General features: G+C 47.7%; 2 protein-coding genes across 6 annotated transcripts; one reads left to right on the forward strand and one right to left on the reverse strand.

Annotated features, from left to right (window-relative positions):
- Window positions 1-2,445: 2,445 nt before the first annotated feature.
- slc5a9 (solute carrier family 5 member 9) lies at window positions 2,446-11,922 on the forward strand. The gene is given in 16 exon segments (XM_061682893.1): window positions 2,446-3,081; window positions 4,104-4,216; window positions 6,018-6,035; window positions 6,037-6,090; window positions 6,730-6,764; window positions 6,766-6,808; window positions 6,897-7,061; window positions 7,128-7,233; window positions 7,680-7,760; window positions 7,821-8,026; window positions 8,914-9,049; window positions 9,127-9,234; window positions 9,327-9,432; window positions 9,434-9,463; window positions 9,532-9,700; window positions 9,768-11,922. Coding segments are annotated over 15 exon segments (1,650 nt in total). The 5' UTR covers window positions 2,446-3,081; window positions 4,104-4,129; the 3' UTR covers window positions 10,074-11,922.
- Window positions 11,923-12,421: 499 nt separating this feature from the next.
- On the reverse strand, window positions 12,422-19,245 carry LOC133405879 (caskin-1-like). Of its 5 annotated transcripts, XM_061682890.1 has the most exons (8): window positions 18,406-18,842; window positions 17,423-17,702; window positions 16,938-17,133; window positions 16,329-16,626; window positions 15,866-15,948; window positions 15,667-15,771; window positions 14,299-14,685; window positions 12,422-14,152 (listed from the first exon to the last, which is right to left on the reverse strand). In XM_061682890.1, exons 1-8 carry the CDS (start codon window positions 18,497-18,499, stop codon window positions 14,126-14,128), a joined length of 1,470 nt encoding a protein of 489 aa, XP_061538874.1. In that variant the 5' UTR covers window positions 18,500-18,842; the 3' UTR covers window positions 12,422-14,125. The 5 variants fall into 5 exon arrangements, with proteins under 5 accessions (XP_061538874.1, XP_061538871.1, XP_061538873.1 ...); XM_061682887.1 differs by having other exon boundaries at window positions 12,422-14,685; window positions 17,423-17,652; window positions 18,762-19,245; XM_061682889.1 differs by having other exon boundaries at window positions 12,422-14,685; window positions 17,423-17,652.
- Window positions 19,246-21,664: the final 2,419 nt, after the last annotated feature.

Consider the following 21,664-nt stretch of genomic DNA (forward strand, 5'->3'; position numbering starts at 1 on the left):
TTTTATATATAAAGACTTATTCTGGTTGTCCTAAAGGTGTGGGTATACTTATTGCCCCCCGGCTCGGTGCCCGTACGTCGGGGTTCACCCAAGTGGATGAGAGGGTAGCCTCCCTCCGCCTTCGGGTGGGGGGACGGGTCCTGACTGTTGTTTGTGCCTATGCGCCAAACAGCAGTTCAGAGGACCCACCCTTTTTGGAGTCCTTAGAGGGGGTGCTGGAGAGCGCTCCCGCTGGGGACGCCATCGTTCTGTTGAGGGACTTCAATACTCACGTGGGCAATGACAGCGAGCCCTAGAGGGCCGTGATTGGGAGGAACGGCCCCCCCCGATCAGAACCCAAGCGGTGTTCTGTTATTGGACTTCTGTGGTCGTCACGGCTTGTCCATAACGAAGACCGTGTTCAAGCATAAGGGTGTCCACACGCGCACTTGGCACCAGGACACCGACCCTAGGTCGGCGTTCGATGATCGACTCTGCGGTCGTGTCATCGGACTTGCGGCCGCACGTCTCGGACGCTCTGGCGAAGAGAGGGGCGGAGCTGTCAACCGATCACCACCTGGTGGTGAGTTGGCTCCGACGGTGGGGGAAGATGCCGGTGCGGCCCGGCGGGCCCAAACGTATTGTGAGGGTCTGCTGGGAACGTCTGGCGGAATCCCCTGTCAGAAGGAGTTTCAACTCCCACCTCCGGCAGACCTTCACCCACGTCTCGGTGGAGGCGGGGGACATGGATTCCGAGTGGACCGTGTTCCGGGCCTCCGTTACTGAGGCGGCCGTCGGTGGGGAGAATACTTGAATACTCGGGCATCCGATTAGGATGCCTCCCGGACGCCTCCCCGGTGAGGTGTTCCGGGCACGTTCCGCCGGGAGGAGACCCTGGAAGTGGCTGGGGAGAAGTAAGTCTGGGCTTCCCTGCTGAGGCTGCTGCCCCCGTGACCCCACCTCGGATAAGCGGAGGAAAATGAATGAATGAATGAATGAATGATCTTGGTGAGATCTTCAATTTATTCCTTCATCCATCCACTCATTTGTCCATTTAAACATACGTTTTAGGGATGTCCCGCTCCAACTCTTTCACTTTCCATCCGATACCGACTTTGCAGCCTTGAATTCTAGCCGATATCGGTCCGATCCGATATCAGCAATAATCATGCATACCGTATTTTCACGACTATAAGGCGCACTTTAAAGTCTTAGATTTTCTCCAAAATAGACGGGGTGCCTTATGTGTGCACCGAGTTCCAAAATCTGTAAATGTTGTGTGACTTTGATGAGCGCTCCGCTTGACTGACTGGGAGCTTTTCCAGCCAACACGCCGCTTATGTAGCGGAAAGGCGGACGTGGCTGAGGACAACATGCGGACGAAAAGGGAGAAGGGTGCGCGTGAAGGAGGACGCTAAAGGCACGCCCCAGTAGGTATATGGCGCCGGTATGTGCATTGTGCAAAACAACAGCGGTTTGGCTAAGGACCCCCGAAAATGGCACCTACGAAGAGAGACGCTTACGAAGCACAGTTTAAACTGCAAGCTATCAGTTACGCGGAGGAACATGGGAATCGAGCAGCCGCGAGAGAATTCAAGATCAACGAATCCACGGTTCGCAAGTGGATGCTTGGGCTGAGGTATCTGCTTTGACCGTTGTCGGAGCTTTCGCGAAAGCCGGCATCATTGCTGAACAGCCCCCGGCAACGAGACTGACTCCGACAATGACGAGCGGGAACCCCGGCGTGTTTGTTGGAGAACGTGCCCAGATGTTCCTTTCGGATACAGAAGATGAGGACTTTGATGGATTTGTGGATGAGGATTGATCCAATATAACGTGAGTACATTGCTAAATACTTCAATAAAGTACAACCGAACTCAGTTTTGCTCCCGCTGCCTTTTTAAAAACATACATGCTACCGTATGTTTTAAGCTAACGTATGTTTTACCATGCCTGCGCCCAATAATGCGGTGCGCCTTATGTATGTGCTAAATACAGAAATAGACCCCGTAACTGAGACCGTACCTTATAATACGGCGTGCCTTATGGTCGTGAAAATATGCTACTTTCATTATTTTTAGTATGGAAGGTTTGATGAAGTGATATTACTCAGAGAACAATAATCAGCAACGGTATGAAAAAAACTGACCCATTTGTTAATAACAAATGGGTCAGTTTTTTTTAATAAAAAGTAACTTTTAAAAGGAGAATGTACTTCAAATGTTTAAAATGTATACAAATTATATTAGGAAATCCTAAAAAAATAACTTTAATAAAACTAATAAAAATATATGTTTAAATTGCAACATAACCACTGCTTAACTTAAACATAAGCGTGTTCAACATTTGAATAGATGAAATAAAAAATTAAAAACCCATGAAACATCTCACTAAATAATCCAAAATATACTTTTAAATTGCAAAATAACAATAGAAGTTCAATTCAGTTACTTTGACTGTCAGTATATGGTGGGAACAGCATTTGCTTTCTCCACATGTGAGGAAATCCACTTTTGAATTTCTTGCTGCAACTGGACTTCAGTTTGATTGACAGTCGCTGTTCCTGCTATGCACGTCTTGGCCTCTGAGGGGCAGTGTGGTGCACGCAATGCGATACACACTTGCGGTAACCATGTAGAAAATCTCACCATCGAATATTATGATAACTCGTTTTTCATAGTTTGACGAATATGTGCCAGAGAGTGTTCTATTGCCTGGTTAGCTGTGTTTGTACAGCGTTGGTGTACTAATCATTATTTTGAGAGAAATAAGCGCCGCTAGCCAACTGCTAATTTCGTAGCTCGTCAATGGTGTTTTTCCTTTATTGTGTTAGCTTTAAGCTAGCGATTTTTGTGAACGAAAACGAAGAAAGAAGCGAAGTCTTTGGTATATTTGAACATTCAATAGGTGCAATTATTTTGTTCTTTAGTCAACTTCAAGTTGAGTGTCAATAAACGACTTGAAGCAAGCAACATTCACACCTGCTGCTTGCTACTATGTTAGCACCTTAGCAAGCTGTTGTCGTGATCACGTGGGCTCTGGACGCCTTCCAGGCGCTGCTGGGTTCAAGTGCTGGAGCGCCGCATGGACTGGACTGCTTGTGTAAGTGGTCAAATCGGTGATTCGAGATCCAGTACGATCGGATTCGATACTCGTTGTTTTTGCTGACAACGGACCGATTTCCGATCTCAGGGACACTCCAACCATCCATTCAATCGTTCATTCAGCAACTCTTTTCATTAATCCATTCAAACCAGTCCTCCATCTGTCAATGTACAGCCTTAACCATCATCCATCCGTCCATTCATGAATCCACTTTTACACAAAGTGCCACTTCAAAAAAAAAAAAAAAAGTGACCAACATTAAAATACAGTAACCCAAAAACGAGGTTGTATTCCCGAGAAGTAGATTTATAATTGATTTGATTGATTGTAGATTTATAAGCTACTGTAACATTATGCACAGTTTGAACATTGAAACTGTTTAAAAATAGGAAAATTTGCAAAAATTACTTAAATGATTTTTTAAAAAAATGTATTGCAGGTAAAATTTAAATGGACGTCAATAAAATTTGTCAAACAGGTAAAAGTTGAATGCCAATTTATTACAACTGAACCGTCCTAAAAATGTACTGTAATGTCCTTGAGAAGTAAAAAAAAAAAAAAAAAAAAAGTACTGTACTGGATGTATAAAAAGTAAACCGTTTAAGGTGGCTGTATGCGTTATATGTAGAGTATTTCATGCAGTGCTTCATTAGCATAACAATAGAGGGAGCCTGAAAATCACAGCTTTGATCCATTCACTATTTTATATGTTGATCCATTTATTTGTTGACTTATTCATTCCTTTATTCATCCATCCATTCATGATATGTTGTGATAAGATGATTGTTAATGTTGTTACCATTGGTGAGAATCTGATGCCGAGTCTAGAGCTGGTTGTTCGGGCTCACTGATTGTTTAATGTTAATAAGCAAAACAAAAATATTGCCGAGCGGTCAGCACGACTTGAGCAGAACGCCACGTCGCCACGTCGCGGCGAGCGGAGCGACAAGTGCCGACTGAGTGACTTGAAAACGCCAGCCGGAAGTGTAATTGCTTCAAGTTGACCTTGGCTCTTGCAGACACCGTCCTAGCCGTTACCACGGCAATGCCGCCCACTCCAGTTGCCATGGAGACGGCCGACATCGTCGTGGTGGTCGTCTACCTGCTCCTGGTCATGGCCGTCGGAATATGGGTCTGTTCGCAAAAACGTACACGCGCACTCTGTTGCGCTCAGTGGTTGTAAGTATTGAAGTACAAATACTTGGAAATGAAGTACTTGGTTACTGTACAGAAGTCCATTTTTTTCAGGTAGCTGCACAGTGCCGTGAAAAAAGTATTGGCCCGCTTCTCAAATTCTGATATTTTTGCAGTTTCCCCACTTTATTCTTTCAGATCAAGCTTAAGATCAAGAACTTCAAATCCTGTTTTAAAATGATTGAATTTGTTCAGGGAAAATAACGATTCCAAGTTACCTGGCCGTATGTGGGAAAGTAATGGCACCCGAAACACAAGAACAGGTTGGGCCATCCTCAGCAGCAACTGCTGAAATCAAGCGTTTTCCACAATTGCCAATGAGTCTTTCGCACCACGAAGTCTTTCCCATCTCTCTGGAGATATTTTGGGCCCACTCTTGTTGTTTGTTTGAATTCGGCAAAAATGGAGGGTTTCGAGCATCAACGGCCTTTTGAAGGTCATGCCACTGCATTTCAATCGGATTCAAGTCTGGACTTTGACTAGGCCGCTCCAAAACCTTCGTTTGGTTTGTTTAAGCCATTGACAAGTCGACTTGCCGGTGTGTTTTAGTTGGTTATCCTGGTGCAGAACCCGAGTGCGCTTCAGCTTGAGGTCACAAACTGATGGCTGAACATTCCCCTTCAGGATTTTCTGGTCAAGAGCAGAATTCATGGTTCCATCAATCCAGCAAAGGTGTCCAGGTTCTGAAGTATCAAAGCAGCCCAAGACCATCATACTACCACCAGCGTGTTTCACCGTTCGTATGATGTTCTTTTCCTGAAAGGCCGTGCTCCATTTACGCCAGATGTAACGAGAGACACGGCTTCCAAAAAGATCAACTTTCATCTCGTCAGTCCATATAATATTCTTCCAAAAGTCTTGGGAATCATTCAATGTCTTTGCAAAAGTAAGACGAGCCTCTATGTTCTTTTTGGTCAGCAATGGTTTTGTCCTCGGAACTCCGCCGTGGTGGCCGGTTTTGCCCTGCAGTCTCGTCCTTATTGTTGTGTCTGAACTCTGACCTTAACTGAGGCAAGGGAGGCCTGGAGTTCTTTCCAAGTTGTCCTCCCGGTTGAGTCCTTGCTGTTCTCTCGGGGTAATCTTTGTAGGCCGGCCACTCCTGGGAAGGTTCACCACTCTTCCATGTTTTGCACATGTGAGGACAATGGCTCTCCCTACGGTTTGCTGGAATCTGAAAGCTTTCCAAAGGGATTTTGTGACCCTTTCCAGACCGATAGATGTCAATTAATTCATACGTAGACTGTTCTGGAATTTCCTCGGATCGTGTCATTTTCTTGCAGCTTTTTTAGATCTTTTGTGACTGAACAGGTCTGGAGGTAATCAGTGAAAATTAACCAAAAGTCGTGATTCATTCATGATTGAATAAAGGGGGGCACTTATTTTTTTCCACACAGCGCCAGGTCATTTTTTCCCCTTAATAAATGCAATCAGCATTTAAAAAGTGCCTTTTAAATTCACTTGGGTTCTATTTGTTTGATCATCTGAAAGTGGGGAAACTATGCAAAAATATGAATTTGAGAAGGGGGCCAATACCTTTTTCACAGGATTGTACTGGAGCGTTTTTCGGATGATATTTGAAAACGGAAATCTGTTTAGTCTGGTCTAGTCTCGTCTAGTTTGCTAAAATGTGCTCCGGTCTAGTTTTTGAGGTGGTCCGATGATTACAACGAGGGTGATGTTCAGTCCAGTACGCCGTACCTGATGTCGTGTCCAAATGCGGACGTCCGTCTCGTCCTCAGGCGTCCGTGAGGGCTAATGGCCAACACAGTGGGCGGGTACTTCCTGGCCGGGCGATCCATGACGTGGTGGCCTGTGAGTACGACAACTTGGAACCTAGCTCGGGCGCCTCCGGGCACACAAATACGTTTGGTCATTTGTTATTCTGTCCATTTATCCACCTATTTTTTTATTCACTCCTATATACATAACATTCATCAATCAATTATTTCATTCAATCATGAATTTATCCAGCCACCCATTCATTCATCCAATTATTCCTTCATCTAGTCGTCATTCATTTACCCATTCATCTGTTAATTCGCAATCATTGTACATTCATTTTTGGATCCATCCATCTGTTTTTCATTCATTTGTCCATCATCTAACCATTGAGCCATCCACCGTTCATTCATACATCATCCATCTATTCCTTCTTCCATCATGCACATCTACCAATTCAGCCATCCCTTCATTTATTCATCCATACATTCATTAATCCATTCATACATGAAGCCATTCATTCACTCATTCATTCATATATCCATCCACTCATTCCTTCATCTGTTCATCATCTGCATTTAGCCATTCGTCCATGTATGCGTTCGTCCATTCATTTGTTTAGTCATCAATACGCCATCCATTCATTCAACGGCTAATCCCTCTATACAGCCAGCCTTTTCTTCATCTATTCATTCCTTCAGCCAATCATCCATCCATTTCGTCACATCTCAGATTGGCGCATCTCTGATGTCCAGTAACATCGGAAGCGGGAGCAGCGGGTGGCATCGCTGTGGGTGGCTTCGAGTTAAATGTAAATCGATCAATCAATAAATATGTCCAAATCATGCGACCGCCTCCTTCTATCACGCCTTACTCCTCCCTGCTGCCTGTGTGTGTAGGCAGCGTGGGTCCTGGTGGCTCTGGGCTGGATCTTCATCCCGGTGTACGTGGCGGCCGGGGTGGTGACCATGCCCGAATACCTGGCCAAGCGCTTCGGAGGACGCAGGATCCAGATGTACGTGTCCGTCTTGTCCCTGGTCCTCTACATCTTCACCAAACTATCTGTACGGGACGCTCAGACGCACGCGGATGTTTCACATCAACACACAATCAATGTGTGTGTGTCGCAGACAGACCTTTTCTCCGGAGCGTTGTTTGTTAAAGTTTCCTTCGGCTGGAACCTGTACGTGTCGACTGCAATTCTGCTGCTGGTCACGTGTGTGTACACTGTGGCAGGTACACACACACTTACAAGCAACACAAACATAACACACGTGGTTTTAGCATTACAGTCTCAAGCGACCAGACATCCTCTTTCCCCAGGTATTTGATCTGTGGGGGTTCCCCAGGGGTCAACCGTGGGCCCCCGACTGTTGTGTGCGTATGTGTGTTCCTGCTACGGTGTGCGCGCACGCAACATACGCACACGACGTCGTTTTAATCTGGCGACCGGAAGTCCTCTTTCTCCGGGACTACAAAAATGACTTGCGTCAGCTTGTATTCTTCCGCTTCATGGCGACTCGCGTTGTTGTCGAAGTGCTGCGCTCTCACGTGGACTGATTTTAGACCTGAACAGACTAAAACCAGACTACACCAGACTAGACTTGTCTGTTCCAGTCTCATCTTGTGATTGTCGTGTAGCATAGCAACAGGACGCGCTAACATGTGCTAACTGCGTGCAGGAGGTTTGGCGGCTGTCATCTACACTGACGCATTCCAAACTGTCATCATGGTGGGAGGAGCCCTCACGCTCATGTTCATCGGTATGACACGCGCACACAAAAACACACACAAACAGGAAGTGAAGTGTGTTTATTTGCCAGCGTTCTCCAGAGTGGGCTGGTATGAGGGTCTGACGGACGTTTACATGTCGTCCATTCCCACGGCGACGGCGGCCAACACCGCCTGTCACCTCCCTCGCCCCGACGCCTTCCACATGTTTCGAGACCCTTTGTCCTCAGACCTGCCCTGGCCGGGACTCATCTTCGGACTCACCATCATCGCAACCTGGGTGTGGTGCACTGACCAGGTAAGAACACATTAAGCTATGTTAAACTGTGCCAAGCTAAACCGGTCTAGTCTGCTCTGGGACTGGTCAAGCTCCTCTGTTCGTCAGAATCAGAATTAGTGTCATCTTTATTAGCCAACTGTGTTAAACCACACAGGGAATTTCTCTGTGGTAGTTGTAGCCACTTTAGTACTACAGCAACCAAGCCGCTATGAAATGATGGGTCAACTGTTTAGATTCACATTCGGACAACTTTATTGATCCCAGTGTGACAATTTGTTAAAGAGGTTAAAGCCAAGGGGGATGAAGCTCTTGGAGAGCCTGCTGTTTTTAGTGTCCGTTGTTCAATAGCGCCTACCAGGGGGAAGGAGCTGGAAAAGATGGTCTCGGGGTGGGGTGAGTCCAAAAGAATTTGTATGCTCTTGTCTTAGTTCTTGCAGTGTCCAAGTCCTCAAAAGTGGGTAGGGGGGTACCAATAATCTTTTCAGCTGTCCGTTGCGGTCGGATTTTGTCCTTCTTTGTAGCAGGACCAAACGAGACTGTGATGGATGAGCAAAGAACTGATTCGATGAGCGCTGTGTAGAACCGCCTCAGCGGCTCCTGCGGCAGGCCGTGCGTCCTCAGAAGCCGCAGGAAGTACATCCTCTGCTGGGCCTTTTTCAGTATGGACTCGATCCAAAAATGCGGTCTACTCTAATCTACTCTTGTCTGGTCTGGCCCGGTCTCTTATGGTCTGTTATGTTCTGGTCCAACCCAGTCGACTCCATTCTATTCTAGTCTAGTCTAGTCTACCCCTCGCCTAGCCTAATCTAGCCTCGCTCGTCTGTCCGGGCTGGTGTTGTGTAGTCCGGTGTGTCGTCATCTGGTCTAATCCACACTGGTCTATTCCTGTGCGTGTGTGCGTGTAGGTGACAGTTCAAAGGTCCCTGGCTGCGCGTTCGCTGTCTCACGCCAAAGGAGGAAGCGTGTTAGGAGGTTACCTCAAAGTATTCCCCATGTTCTTCATTGTCATGCCAGGCATGATCAGCAGAGCACTGTTCCCAGGTCAGGCACCACACACGCAACCAGCGTGTACGCGTGTGCATGGGATGACTGTGTGTGTGTTTTGTGTGCGCGTGTAGATGAGGTGGCTTGTGTGGATCCAGCCGTGTGTCAGCGTGTGTGTGGAACTCCGGTGGGCTGCTCCAACATCGCGTACCCCAAACTGGTGGTGGAGCTCATGCCAGTAGGTGAGCGTGAGCCCCTGTCCCAAACGCATACACCAGCGTACACACACAAATAACATTACAGTACACGACATACGTGATGCGCGCGCGCGTAGGTGTTCGCGGCCTGATGCTGGCCGTGATGTTTGCCGGCCTGCTGTCGTCGCTGACGTCCATTTTCAACAGCAGCTCCGCCCTGTTCGCTCTGGACCTTTACCGCCGCCTCAGAGATGGAGCTCGTGATCGTTGGCAGGTGCCGCTCGCCGTTTTCGCGCCCCTGCGTGTCCATCGCGTGCGCCGTCACACGTTCTGCCCGTGCAGGGTGTTCATCCTGGTGCTCGTGGTCGTCAGCATCCTGTGGATTCCCGTCATCCAATCCGCTAACAGCGGACACCTGTTTGAATATGCCCAATCGGCGGTCAGCTTTCTGGCTCCGCCAATCACCGCCGTCTTCGGCTTAGCGGTCTTCTGGCCGCGTATCAACGAGCAAGTGAGTCCTTATTTTGACACTCGCTGTTGCTTCTGTTATTTTTCCATTCCCTTTGCGTATGCGCCAGGGTGCGTTCTGGGGCCTGATGGCGGGTCTGGCGGTGGGCTTGATCCGGATGGTTCTGGAGTTCACGTACGAGGTTCCGGCGTGCGGCGAGCCCGACCTCCGTCCCTCGGTGCTGACTCGGGTGCACTACCTTTACTTCGCCATCTTCCTGATGGCGCTGAGCTGCTCGGTGATGGTCGCCGTCAGCTTGGCCACGCCGGCCATATCCGCGGAGCGCGTGAGCTGCGCACGCACGCACGCACGCACGCACTTTGTCTTGTCGAGCAACCAATGTTGGCGAACTTGCTTTCAAAACGGTGAGACGTAACGTTGAGACGCCAACCCAGAAAGCAGGAGTGCAGCGTACATAGCGAGCCGAGCTGCGACAGTCGGATGTGAGGTCGGCCTGCTCAGCTCTTGTCAGAATAAAGTAGTCTGTTGTTATTTGATTCATTGTGATTCAAATCCAGAAATTCCAAATGCCGCTTCGCGTGACGACCCATTCCTGCGCAGCCTCGCCCGAAACCGCTTGAAAGCTTCTTTTGGATCATTATCCTGCCGCAGAACCCAAGTGCGCGTCAGCGTGAGCTCACAAACGGATGACTGAACATTCTCCATCCATCCATTTTCCGTAGCGCTTCCCCTCACACAGCTGAGAATGTAACACTGAAACCGTGTGTGCGTGTGCGCGTGCGCGTGTGCGTGTGTGTCAGTTGCGCAGATCGACGTGATGGTCGAGACAGCGCTTTGCCTCGCGGGGATCTGAACGGTGGCGTAATGACCTGCGGAAAACAAAACTTTTGTTCTTGGAAAATAAGATTATTTCTTTGGAAAAAATGTTTTCGGAAGATTTGTTTTCTCAAATTGTTAATAAAATGAACACTTTTTTTTTTTTTTTTTTAATAATAAAAATATTTTGGGAAAAAATTGCCAATTCCTGATAAATGAATAAACTTTTCTCAAAAACATAAATAAAACAAAATCCGAAAAAATAGCTTTTCTTTTTTCCTTTTTAGAACATATTGTTTTTGGAAAATAAAAACATTTTCGTTGAAAATTACTTTTCATTTGATGAAAACAACTTTTCCTGGGGGAAAAAATGATAAAGAATTCTTGAAAAAAGCTTTTCCCTTAAAATAGAAATATTGTTTGAAAAAAAAGATTTTTGGAAAACAAAACAAATTATGGAAAAACTACTACATATATCTCCCAAAATATGACTTTGGTCTACAAATGATAGCTCCAACTTTTCTGCAATTTCTTTTTATAAAATAACAAACATTTTCTGAAAAAAAACCCAGCATACTATGCGCATTGCTTGGGAAAAATAAGCTTTTTTAAAATGAAAAAACTAGTTTTGTAAACAGCTGTCATCGGGCAGGAGGCGGGGTCCACCCCGAACTGGTTGCCAGCCAATCGCAGAACTTGTACTCCATTTTTGGATTTCGGCTTGACTTTCTTTGGAACCTATTTGATGCGGCTCTTCATGGGGTGTTCTCCAGGTTTTGGGTTCTTTTTTTTTGACTTAAGAGATGCATTGCCCAACTTGGGAATTATTTTATTCATTTTTGTCTCCCCTGATCTTTTTTTGTATTTTTTTTTTTGACTTTGCTTGATGCTGCTCTTGACTGTTTTGTCTTGGTTCTTATTGCCATACTGACAGTTTCCCATCTGCAAGTTTTTTGTATTTTAACACTTGTAAAATTAACTTTGAATACAGACCAAGCTTTTTAGTGGACCGTGAACATATGCGTCTTTATCCGAACATGCACAAGACTTGACTTGGTTCTTCAGTTTTTGACATGCTTCAACTCCTTTTACTTGAATCCGGTTTTGCATGTTGACTTGGATCTAAAATGTGTTGTTTGTGGTTCTCCTTTTTTTTTTACTTGCTACTTAAAAGATTCATCTCCAAACTTTGAAGTTCTCCCATCAGTTTTTTTTTACGTTCGTGTAAAATGTAACTTACTTGAAAAACAATGCTTTTGACACGGTGGCTTTTTAAACGTGGTGGTTTTTGGCTCCCGCCGTTGAGGCGCCCCCATCCGCATAGTCGACGTTTGAGTTGTCGTCACTTTTCTGGTAACGCAGAACCGAGCAGCGAGGAGCTGTCTGGGACTCGTCCCGACCGCCCCACGCCGTCGTCCCCGGACAACCCGACGGCCGTGGGCACGAGGCGGCCGTCGAGTTCAACCGCGAGGGCGGCCGGCAGAAGCACTTCGCCCTGATGGAAGTGGCTCACGTGACCGCTGTTTTAATTTCTACTCACTGCATGCACCAGGGTTTGTTTGTTTTTTTGTTTTTTTTTTGGGGGGGGGGGGGCTGAACGGGAGGTCTCCTCAATGGTAAGGGGGGGGAGGGGAACGCAACTTTCCCATCTGTGCAACGACATGACTGAGTTTGAATCAAATAAATGTATTTGTTCAATGAACTTAATCCATCCATTTGCTAACCCGTGATGGGCACGGCCCTTCTGGAGTGTACCGAATCATTTGATTCCATTCGTTAAGATTAGTTCACTGAATCGTTCAGTTCTTTTTCACAAAATCATTCAAATGCTTCCTTCCTTCGGTTAATCATCCATTCTCTTAGTAACTTATATATATATATATATATATATATATATATATATATATATCTCTCTCTCTCTCTCTCTCTCTCTCTCTCTCAATGAATGAACGTCGCACGCGTGTTTTCGGGATGTGGGAGGAAACCGGAGTGCCCGGAGAAAAGGCGCGCAGGCACGGGGAGAAGACGCAACGTCCGCACAGGCGGGGCCGGGATTTGAACCCGCTACCTCACAACTGTGAGGCAGATGTGCTAACCGGTCGGTCATGTGGCGCCCTCTTGACGACATTTTTATTTTCTGCAGTTTTGACATAATGATGTGAAAGCTGAAGAGCGTTTGTGCATTATTCTACACAAATTGACATTGAATTGTTTTTCCATTTTTCTGATGCCCAAGTCCTTTTCTCAACAGACTGATCATTCAAAATTTCCAAAACTCAGATTATCCGCAGTATTTCTCACATTGCATTTTTTTTTTTTAGAGCCCCCCCGAAAAACCCAAAAACAATGAGCCATTCAACAAATGCTCATCATTCCTATTCAAAATGTTCAACTCTTTCAAATCACCTCAGGAACTTTTTTTTTTTTAAGATTTTGCATAATTTTAACATTTCCCATTCCAACATGACCACTTAAGACTTTCCATCATTACCCAAATTCAACCTTTCAGTGTCTCAATCTTTTACAAAATTCCCACATTGAATTTATATCATCCTTTCTAACAGTTCTTGACTGATTCAGACTTTTATTTTCCACACCACACTAAAATTCCTACATTTTTACAAATTCTCCCATTTACCTCCAACTTCCACATTTCTTGAAAGCATTGCAACTTCAAATAGAATTCATAATGAGGTTTCACATTCGTCCTCGATTCCGCATTTCACAATTTATTCCAGAGCATTTTTGCAATTTCACATTTGATGGGTGGCGGGTGCACAATTATTTATTAAACTATTGACCTCAAAGTCACTTGACATCATGTTAAAGACACAAAGATTTAATGTCCCACGTATGATGCAAAAAACGTCTTGTAAATGTCACACCACAGAAAAAATGTCAACTGGAAAAATAAATGAATGAATTCAAAGTATGTGAAATCGGGCTTCCAAACGAAGAAGGGAGACATTCTTTCAGCTGGCGGATGCTGCGGGCGTGTCACCGAATACTCTGAAAACCCCGCCCCCCGGAACAAACTCCTCCCCTCACACGGTTCGTGAGCGGGGAGAAGAGAATTCCCAGCGACGCGCATGCTCTCGCGGGCTGCGGAGAGGCAGTCTCCGAGCAAATTTCCCTCCGCGACGCAGTACAATATTGTTCTCGGTCTTTGCATGTTTTCACAATGACCTTGAAACATATCGACTGCATTTGGGAAAAACAACAAAAAGCGCTTCCCTGCCACTTTAATACTCGGACATCATCACATTAACGACACGCAAGCGAGTCTGTGTACAAAAGGAATCAAATCGGTACACTAGAAGCCAGTCACACGATTCTACAGCTGAGATTCGATCCGCCGCCGTCCGTTTTGACGCCGTCTGCCGCCGCTTGCAACAAACGACAGACGTGGGAACGAAATCGGAGCCGAAGCGCCGGCGGCGTTCGATATCGCCGCCGCGCGACAGACGGCAAAACGACCTCGATGATGAGGAGCCGCTAGCGACGGTTGCCAAGCGCGTCGTCGCACAACGCAAAAATATTGGAGCCTTGGGAGTAAAAAAGAGGAAGGAAAAATGGAAACCGCGTCAGACGTCACGCGCGTCCAGTCGCACGATTGGCCGCCCGACGACCGGTCACGTTCGCTCCGCTCGCTCACCTCCGCGTTTGTTGCCGGATGATCTGCGAGAGCGGACGAGACAGTCTGCGATTGAGTGCGAGTAAAGGCGCGGGAGAGACTGCGTGACGGTAAGTTCACGTGAGATTGAACGAGAGAGCGGGTGCATGCGCGTGAGAGATTGTGCCAGTAAACGTGTGCCCGCAACTACCTCCAAGGTGCGCCTCAGCGTGGCGTACGTGTAGGCGGGCGGGCCGAGGCCGCGCACGACGTCGTCGCGTTTCCCCCGGCCGCTTCGGGCCGTGCGGCGCGCGACGGCCAGCCGCCGCTTCGCCGACTCCGTCAGCGCCAACGCGTCCGCCGGAGCGCCGGGAACCCCGGCCCGGGCCCACCGCACGTCGGCGTCCGTCTGCGCCGCCGCGTCTTTTAAACGGGCGGCGGGCTGCGAGGGCGCGCGGCTGAGAGATCCGGCGCGCGCCGTGAGACCGCGCGACGACGTCGTAGGGGCGCTCGCGTCCTCGCCGTCTGTCCTCGCCTCGGACGAAAGCATCGACGACGCGACCCCTTCCTCGTCATCGCCCGGCAGGTGTTCCGACACCTGGGAGAGATCGTGTGAGTGATTGTGAGCGCGGGTGTGCGCTTGCTTGAATTCATGTGAAGGGGAAACGGATGGCGCTTCTTTCACGCTTTAACTGCAGCAACCCGGTGGGCAAAGCGCTTTACAGGGGCTCACGTTCACCCACTAACCGGCAGCTGCTGCCAGGCTCAACGGGAGGAATTTGGGGTTCAGCGTCTTGCCCGAGGACATCATTTGAATTTGATCAATTTCTGTTTCAATTCCAATTCCAATTCTTTTAGGGGGCCGGGTCAAAAAAGGTTTGCATGTTTTAAATAAGTGGTGTCATCCATTCTCTTCGACTAAAATGAACTTTTCACACAGTCCGTCCATGTCGTTCGCCTGCATTGTACTGCAGTACTTACTGTGTACACTGGGTGGCAAAGAAGGAGGAGTTTGCGCTCATTTCTCCCGTGCTTGTTTTCAGCCAATCACATTCATTCATTCAGTTATGCCACTGGCCACCCCAATTCATTACATAGCTACTTTTTAACTATATATAAAAATGTACATATTATAGCTTTACAAATCTTTACCTCCACTGATGGATTGGTTAAAGATGTCAAAAGTGGCCCTTGTCTCCTTTGAGTTTTCTGCATGTGGACCTTAGAAGAACAGGTTTAGGCGTCCCTACTTTAAAAGAAGCTAACAAGTTATTTGTGGAGTGAGGCGTCTGAGCTCGTCTCTGAACTTTGATTCTATTCACATTTGACTTTTTATGAACTTCACTATGAATTTCTCCTTCTTTTTAACCATTATTAATCTCCAACCTGTGCGAATGTTGTAGACAGAGTGAGCCACCGCTTAGCTCGTTAGCTGCCCCAATGCCGGCAGCAGCCGTATTTGATGGTTTCGCTCCCTTCGGAGAAGTTCAGCGCGCTTTTGTTAGGCCGACACTCGAAGCGGGAGGCAACGCGTCACTTCTACATGTCGTGAAACAAGGGTTGCGTGCGTGCGCGTTACCTGTCCGCCGCCGCCTCCGCGGTCGGCGTCCGTCCCGCCGCCGCTCTCGAAGTCGCTCTCGTAGTCGACCCCCTGGACCGAGACCTCGCGCTCGCCCGGCGCCGCCTGCGCACGCCAGCGACACGTCAGAATGTGAGCATTTGTATTATTTTAACCACGGAATTAAAAAAGTGGCGTCGTCACGACGACGAGTGCCGACCTGCGGCGCCGCGCCGCCGCTTGAGTCTCCGGAGGGGGCGGAGCCGACATCGTCCAATGACTTCACATTCAGCTGGAAGTCCACTGCACGCACAACAACAACATACTTGGTACTGTGTGTTTGTGTGTAATGTGTGAGTGTTCTACTTAAGAGTGTTGTGTGTGGGTGTGTTGCTGTCATTTAGTGTGTTACCTGTGTTTTGGTTTTTCAGTGTGTGTCTTTGCCTTTTTGTGTGTATGTGTCTGTGTTTTGGAGCTTTGTTGTGTCTTTTCCTGCGTCTTGTCTGTTTTTAGTGTGTCTGTGTCTGCCATTTAGTGCATGTGCGTGTGTGTGTGTGCATCTGACATTTTGTGCATGGTGTGCTGTGTGTTTGTCTTTGTCTTGCATCGTGTTGTGTGTAACTCTTTCACTTTTAGGGCATGTTTTGTGTGTCCGCTGTTAAGTGCGTGTGTGCGTGCCTCACAGTGCGAGGACACCTGGCTGGCCTCGCTGGCGTCAGATGGAAGCGGGAAAAGTCCTTCCAGCGTGAGAAGCTCCTCCGGGGCCGACGCGGAAGAGCGTGGCGGCGACGAGGGGGGGCCCCCCTTCTCGGGCAGGGGGCTACCGCGGCCGCAGCGGGACGAGGGGCGGCTGTCCCCGGAGGGCCGGCGAGGCGGAGGGGAGCCCGACCTCTGACTTCTTCGGCCGAACGTCTGGAAAAAGGCCGTCGGTTCACTCGTCGCCGGATTTCTGTCGAGCCGAGTATGTAGTCGGCCCCGGGGCTGAAACGATTCATCGAATAAGCGCTAATCGAGCCGACGGAGTCGAAGTTAATAAGCGGCTCTGGCGGGAATCATCGACTCGTTCCCGACTCCCTCGTCACTATAGAAGCATTGTAGCTGTCGGGGCTGAAACGACGAATCGAGTAACAGCTAATACGATCGACGTAGTCCTACCCACTACCTCCGAACAAGATGCATCATGGGATACACTGAGGGCACAATGTCGGCCCCGCAAAACGGCCGACTACGCGACTATATCGCGCGGAGGGAGCGATTCGGTAGCGGCAAACAAAAGAAGACGTAAGCGGTACCAGGCTCGTTCTGCTCCTCGACGAAGACCTCGTCGAGTTGTGGTCTCCCAAGAGCTTCATCACCTCCTCTTCATCGCTGTCCACACTTTCGCGCCATTCGAGCAGGGAGGCCTCGGCGGGTTTGGGCCCGGATTCCCCCCCGGGATCCTCCGGAGACCCCGTTGTCTTTTTCCCGAGGAAGCGCGTCGTCCCCCGACTGCCGGGAGCGCGGGAAATTCACCCAAAAGACAGTGGTACAAAATTAGCAGGCCAAGCAAACTCATCTCGGAAAAGCGCCAAACAAGGAGGAAAGGAATGGAGGAAGGAGGAAGAATTAAGGAAGAGGAAGAAGACAGAGGAGTTGAAGAATTGAGGAGAACAAGAAAGGAAGAGAATTAAGGGGAGGAAGAGGAGGAATGAGGAGAAAGGAGACGAAGAAAGGAGGAGGAGGAGGAGAAAGAAGTTGGCAGCTCTGCCAGCAGTTAGCTCCGCCCACCTTTACACACCTGCCGTCCACGAGTGACGTCTCGGCCGATTTGCTGCCGAGCGGAAACGGCGGCTTCTTCAAGAAGCGACTTCCTCCTCCTCCCGCCGCCGCCGCCGGGTGGCGGTTCCCCTCGGGCGAGCGCGCCGGCGGGGTCGTCGATCCGCCTCGGTGCGAAGCCGAGTCGAGCGGCTCGCTCGAGTCCGCCGCGACTTCGCTGGAGTTTGGAGTGGCGGCTCGGTTTTTGACGTCCTGTCGGGAGGAAGGACGCAACGCCGTCTTCGCTTCAACGTGAACCCGGCCTTGAAACCCCAAAACACTTCTTTGAAACCTTACCCGTTCTCGGAATGCTCATTTCAAACCCTAACCGACTAGTTTGAAAGACTACTAACCCTCACTAAAAGAGCTCATTTGAAACCGGAGTCTCAGGCTACGTTCACACTGCAGCCCAGTTGCCATTTTTTGGACCAATGTGACACAGATTTGAGTTTTCGTGTCATATCTGACCCAGGCCTCTTTCATATGCAGATTTAAATGGGATATGTATCCGACGCGAGTCTATATGAACGCTCGCGGGGCTCATCCGACCCGTACCTCATCAAAAGACGACAAACGTCACAATTGTTCAACATCACAGACACGTGTGAGAAGCAACGGCGGACGCAGGAGAAGCAATAGATGATGCTTCACAACGAAGAAGAAGAAGAAGAAAATGGCGGCCGTTTGCAGAGGTGTGGACTCGAGTCACATGACTTGGACTCAAGTCGTGAATTTGATGACTCGCAACTCGACTCGGACTTGAAAAGATTTGCTACTTTGACCAAAGCACTGAAAAAAAACCAACACTTTGTAGCTTTCTCTATTTACAACTGCTTGTGCAACTGTATATATATCGCGATATGTTCAAATATATTTTTACATTTTGTCGGTGAAAGGACTTGAAAGTCAAAGTGCAGGACTCGCGACTAGCTGGTCTCGAGTCGATGGCAAAGACTTGAGACTTACTTGCGACTTGTCGCCACTTCTGTCCGCTTGCATTCAATTCTTGAAACTGCCGCAAACGCGTCATGACGAGAGCGACGCGAGGGCGGGGCCGCATCGAACTCGCGACGACCTGTTTAGCGCCGACACCTGCGACGGCACGGACGCGTTCCCGAACGACTGCATAAAAAGATCACACTTAACCAAAACTCCGGAATGGTCATCAATGCCCTGCAATAATCCTGACTTGAAACTCAAACTCTTGTTTCAAACCCTAACTTGAATACCTTAACCGTGGCTTTAAACGCTCAACCTTCATTCGCGGAGGACATCAGAATCATCTGAATGTTTGCTTGGGAAAAAGATGCCAACGGACTCACCGCATGCTCGTCGTCTACTCGTCGCTTGTTGTTGTTTTTGTTGCTCTTGGCGGACAGCAGCAGCGCCTGAGCCCGCTCCAGAGCGTCGCTTGTGCCGCCTCGTCTCCACATGATCTCGTCCGCCACCAGCTAACCTCAGCTAGTCTGGTTGTCGCTCACTTTTGATTGTTTTACTGGAATTATTTGTGGTTGTGTGCCGCGCCAAGCTAAGCTAAGCTACATGACCCCCTCGAAGCGCGTCATTTATCCTTTTGACGGAGTCTGTGACACTCTTTTGAGTCTTTCTTTAGATGAATAAACAAAACACTTTTTAAATCTTTTTTTTTACTTTGAGAAATCGAGCAAAACACTTTCTGCATCATTTTTAAAGCAAATTAAAAGAACAAAAGTCTCAAAAACGTCCTTCGTCGCCATGGAAGTTTACTTCCGCGTCATCATCGAGAGCCGTTTTTGAGAAAGGACGCGCGCAGGTTACGTCACTTCCTAGGCTGCTGCATCGGCGGGGCTACGTCACTTCCGAGGCAGGTTTTATGTCACTCCCCTTGTGTGTTGACCTCATCGGCCAGCTGCCGTTGCCGTTTCGTGTTGTAAAAACGCCTTGTTTTTATTCGTGGGTAATGCGCAGTATGTTCATATATATACATAAAAAAAACTTGTGACTTTAGTGTCTGTGTATAATGTCTCTCTCGAATTTGAGCGTTCACTTCCAAATGGAATTTAAAAAAAGAAAGAAAATGGAAGGATGAGCATTCTCCCTACGCCCGTTTTCAGATTTCTACTGACTTTGTGTGCAGATGAATTGTTACTGTTTGAGCGTTTTTGTTTTGTGTTGATTTTTTGGGAGTTTGTAAATCTAACATAAAAAAATCAAACACTCCAGTTCAATGACATCTTCAGGTTACTGTTTGAGCGTCCACCGACGGACGTGGCGGAGATTGCGTCACTTCCGCTTCGAAGCCGTGCAGCTTGGGCGTCGTACTTGCTTTTGATAGTGGTCCATAATCAAAGTGTTGAATATGAATGAATGATAAATGAATGCTGAGAGACTTTATACACAATCAATACACTAAGCTAATAAGTAATACTACATTGATCATTTTTAAACCAGTTTATAAATAAATGTGGAACCAAATGGGCCAACAATGTGCAAAAGCCAACAGAAATAAGAGAAACGATTTTATTATTTGACAGCAACAAGCATTTACTTGCATGTTCTTAAACATATTGACATACTATCAAAAGCAAGTCGTTGACACGTACGACGCCTGAGCTGCTCCCCAATACAATAAAATACTTCATACAAAATCGATACACTCAAATAATAAGGTATACATATTAGCACACTGCGAACAACAACAAGCCCTTTATAAACACATATGATGCCGTGCAACGAGAAACGGCAACGGCGGCGGCTGGTCGAATGGGGCCGAAGCATCTGCGATAGCCTTGGAGGTGACGTACGACGCCCCACCCCCCCCCCCACCCCGCCTCCCCCGGAGGACCCACCTCAGAAGATTAGCCTTTCAAAGGAGGGTTTTAATTGTCACTGTTCCAGATTCCAGATCACTTTAAACTGCTAACATTTCCTGAGGGCTCTGCACCATTTGCACAATCGTCACGGTTTCAGTTTCATCACACTAGTGGCGCAGTTTCATTGCTCAGTGACTCCCCGTACTGTGTTTTGTATTGTATTTTTGTATTTTGTTTGTCACGGCGGCTGTCTGTTGTCGTACTAAAGCGGCTCCAGCTACCGGAGACAAATTCCTTCAGCAAATAAAGATGATTCTGATTCGGATTCAAATCAGGATTCAGGTTTAGAATCGGGGTTTTCCAATCCAACCCTAACAGGCTTGAACCCCTGATTCAAAACTTTAATCCTGCTTTGAAACCTTCATTTGAGTACATTGTCTTCTCTTAACTTTCAAGGTCACTTCCCAAAATCAGGATGAAGTCACGATGACGTCACAGCACCTGGCTTTATCTCCGGGTTGCTACGCAACACATTTGTCCGGAAAAAAAAGAAAAGCGAGCCCCTCCCCGGGCGTCCTAATTTGACGCCCTAATTTGTCGTCAATGAGGCATTCGAGCCCATTCGGATTTTTGAATGAATGAGCGAGCGCATCCGCACGCACGCACGTCGTCATGTTGCGCGACAGGAGGGAGCCGCGCTAATCCCGTGTAATCCCGGCCCGTGGGGGAATGTTGGCAAAAGGGGCGGGATTAGCGAATGTGGAGTCTGGAAGGGAAAAATAAAACAACACGTGACGCTTGCACGAGCGCACGCTGTAGTTACACGGACACACGCGCACACGCACGGCTCATTCATGCGCTCGAAATAGAATCGTCATTTCGTAAAATAAAACATGCATCAATGCCCAGGTCAGCATTCTGGACAAGAAGCCCCAATTTGAAACCTGAACCCAGGCTTGAAACCCTAACAGCAACCATTGCTTGAAAGCCTCATTTCAAACCCCAACACTGTCTTGAAACCGTAAACAAACCGTCATTTGGAACCATAACACTTAAATAAACCCTAACCCTAGTTTCAAAACCTCATTTCAAACCTTAATCCTGGTTTGAAACCCTAATTTGAAACCCTAACAATGATTTGAAGCCCTAATTTGAAACCTTAAACCTGATTTTAAACACTCATAAAACTCAAATTTGAAAACCTGAACCCTGTCTTTAAAACACAGATTTAAAACCATAACCCTTCCTTCAAACCTAAATTCGGAACCCTAACACTGATTTAAAAGCATAATTTGGAACTCAAATTTGAAACCTCAATCCCGACTGGACACCCCTAACCCTAATTTCAAACCTTAATCTGTCTTTGAAACCCTATTTTGAACGCCTAACCCTCAATTAAAACACTCACCCTAGTTTGAAACCCTAATTTGAAA

The sequence above is a fragment of the Phycodurus eques genome, chromosome 8 (assembly GCF_024500275.1).
Source record: "Phycodurus eques isolate BA_2022a chromosome 8, UOR_Pequ_1.1, whole genome shotgun sequence".
Classification (NCBI taxonomy): domain Eukaryota; kingdom Metazoa; phylum Chordata; class Actinopteri; order Syngnathiformes; family Syngnathidae; genus Phycodurus; species Phycodurus eques.

Bases quoted from the DNA above. Each gene is read 5' to 3' on its own strand.
- LOC133405879 (XM_061682886.1), bottom strand. From the start codon at position 18,499: ATGCGGCCCCGCCCTCGCGTCGCTCTCGTCATGACGCGTTTGCGGCAG. The intron at 17,134-17,422 runs GTGTGTAAAGGT...CGCTCCCGGCAG, and splicing joins ACGTCACTCGTGGACGGCAG to TCGGGGGACGACGCGCTTCC. The intron at 15,772-15,865 runs GTCGGCACTCGT...TGGCGTGCGCAG, and splicing joins GCGGCGGCGCGGCGCCGCAG to GCGGCGCCGGGCGAGCGCGA.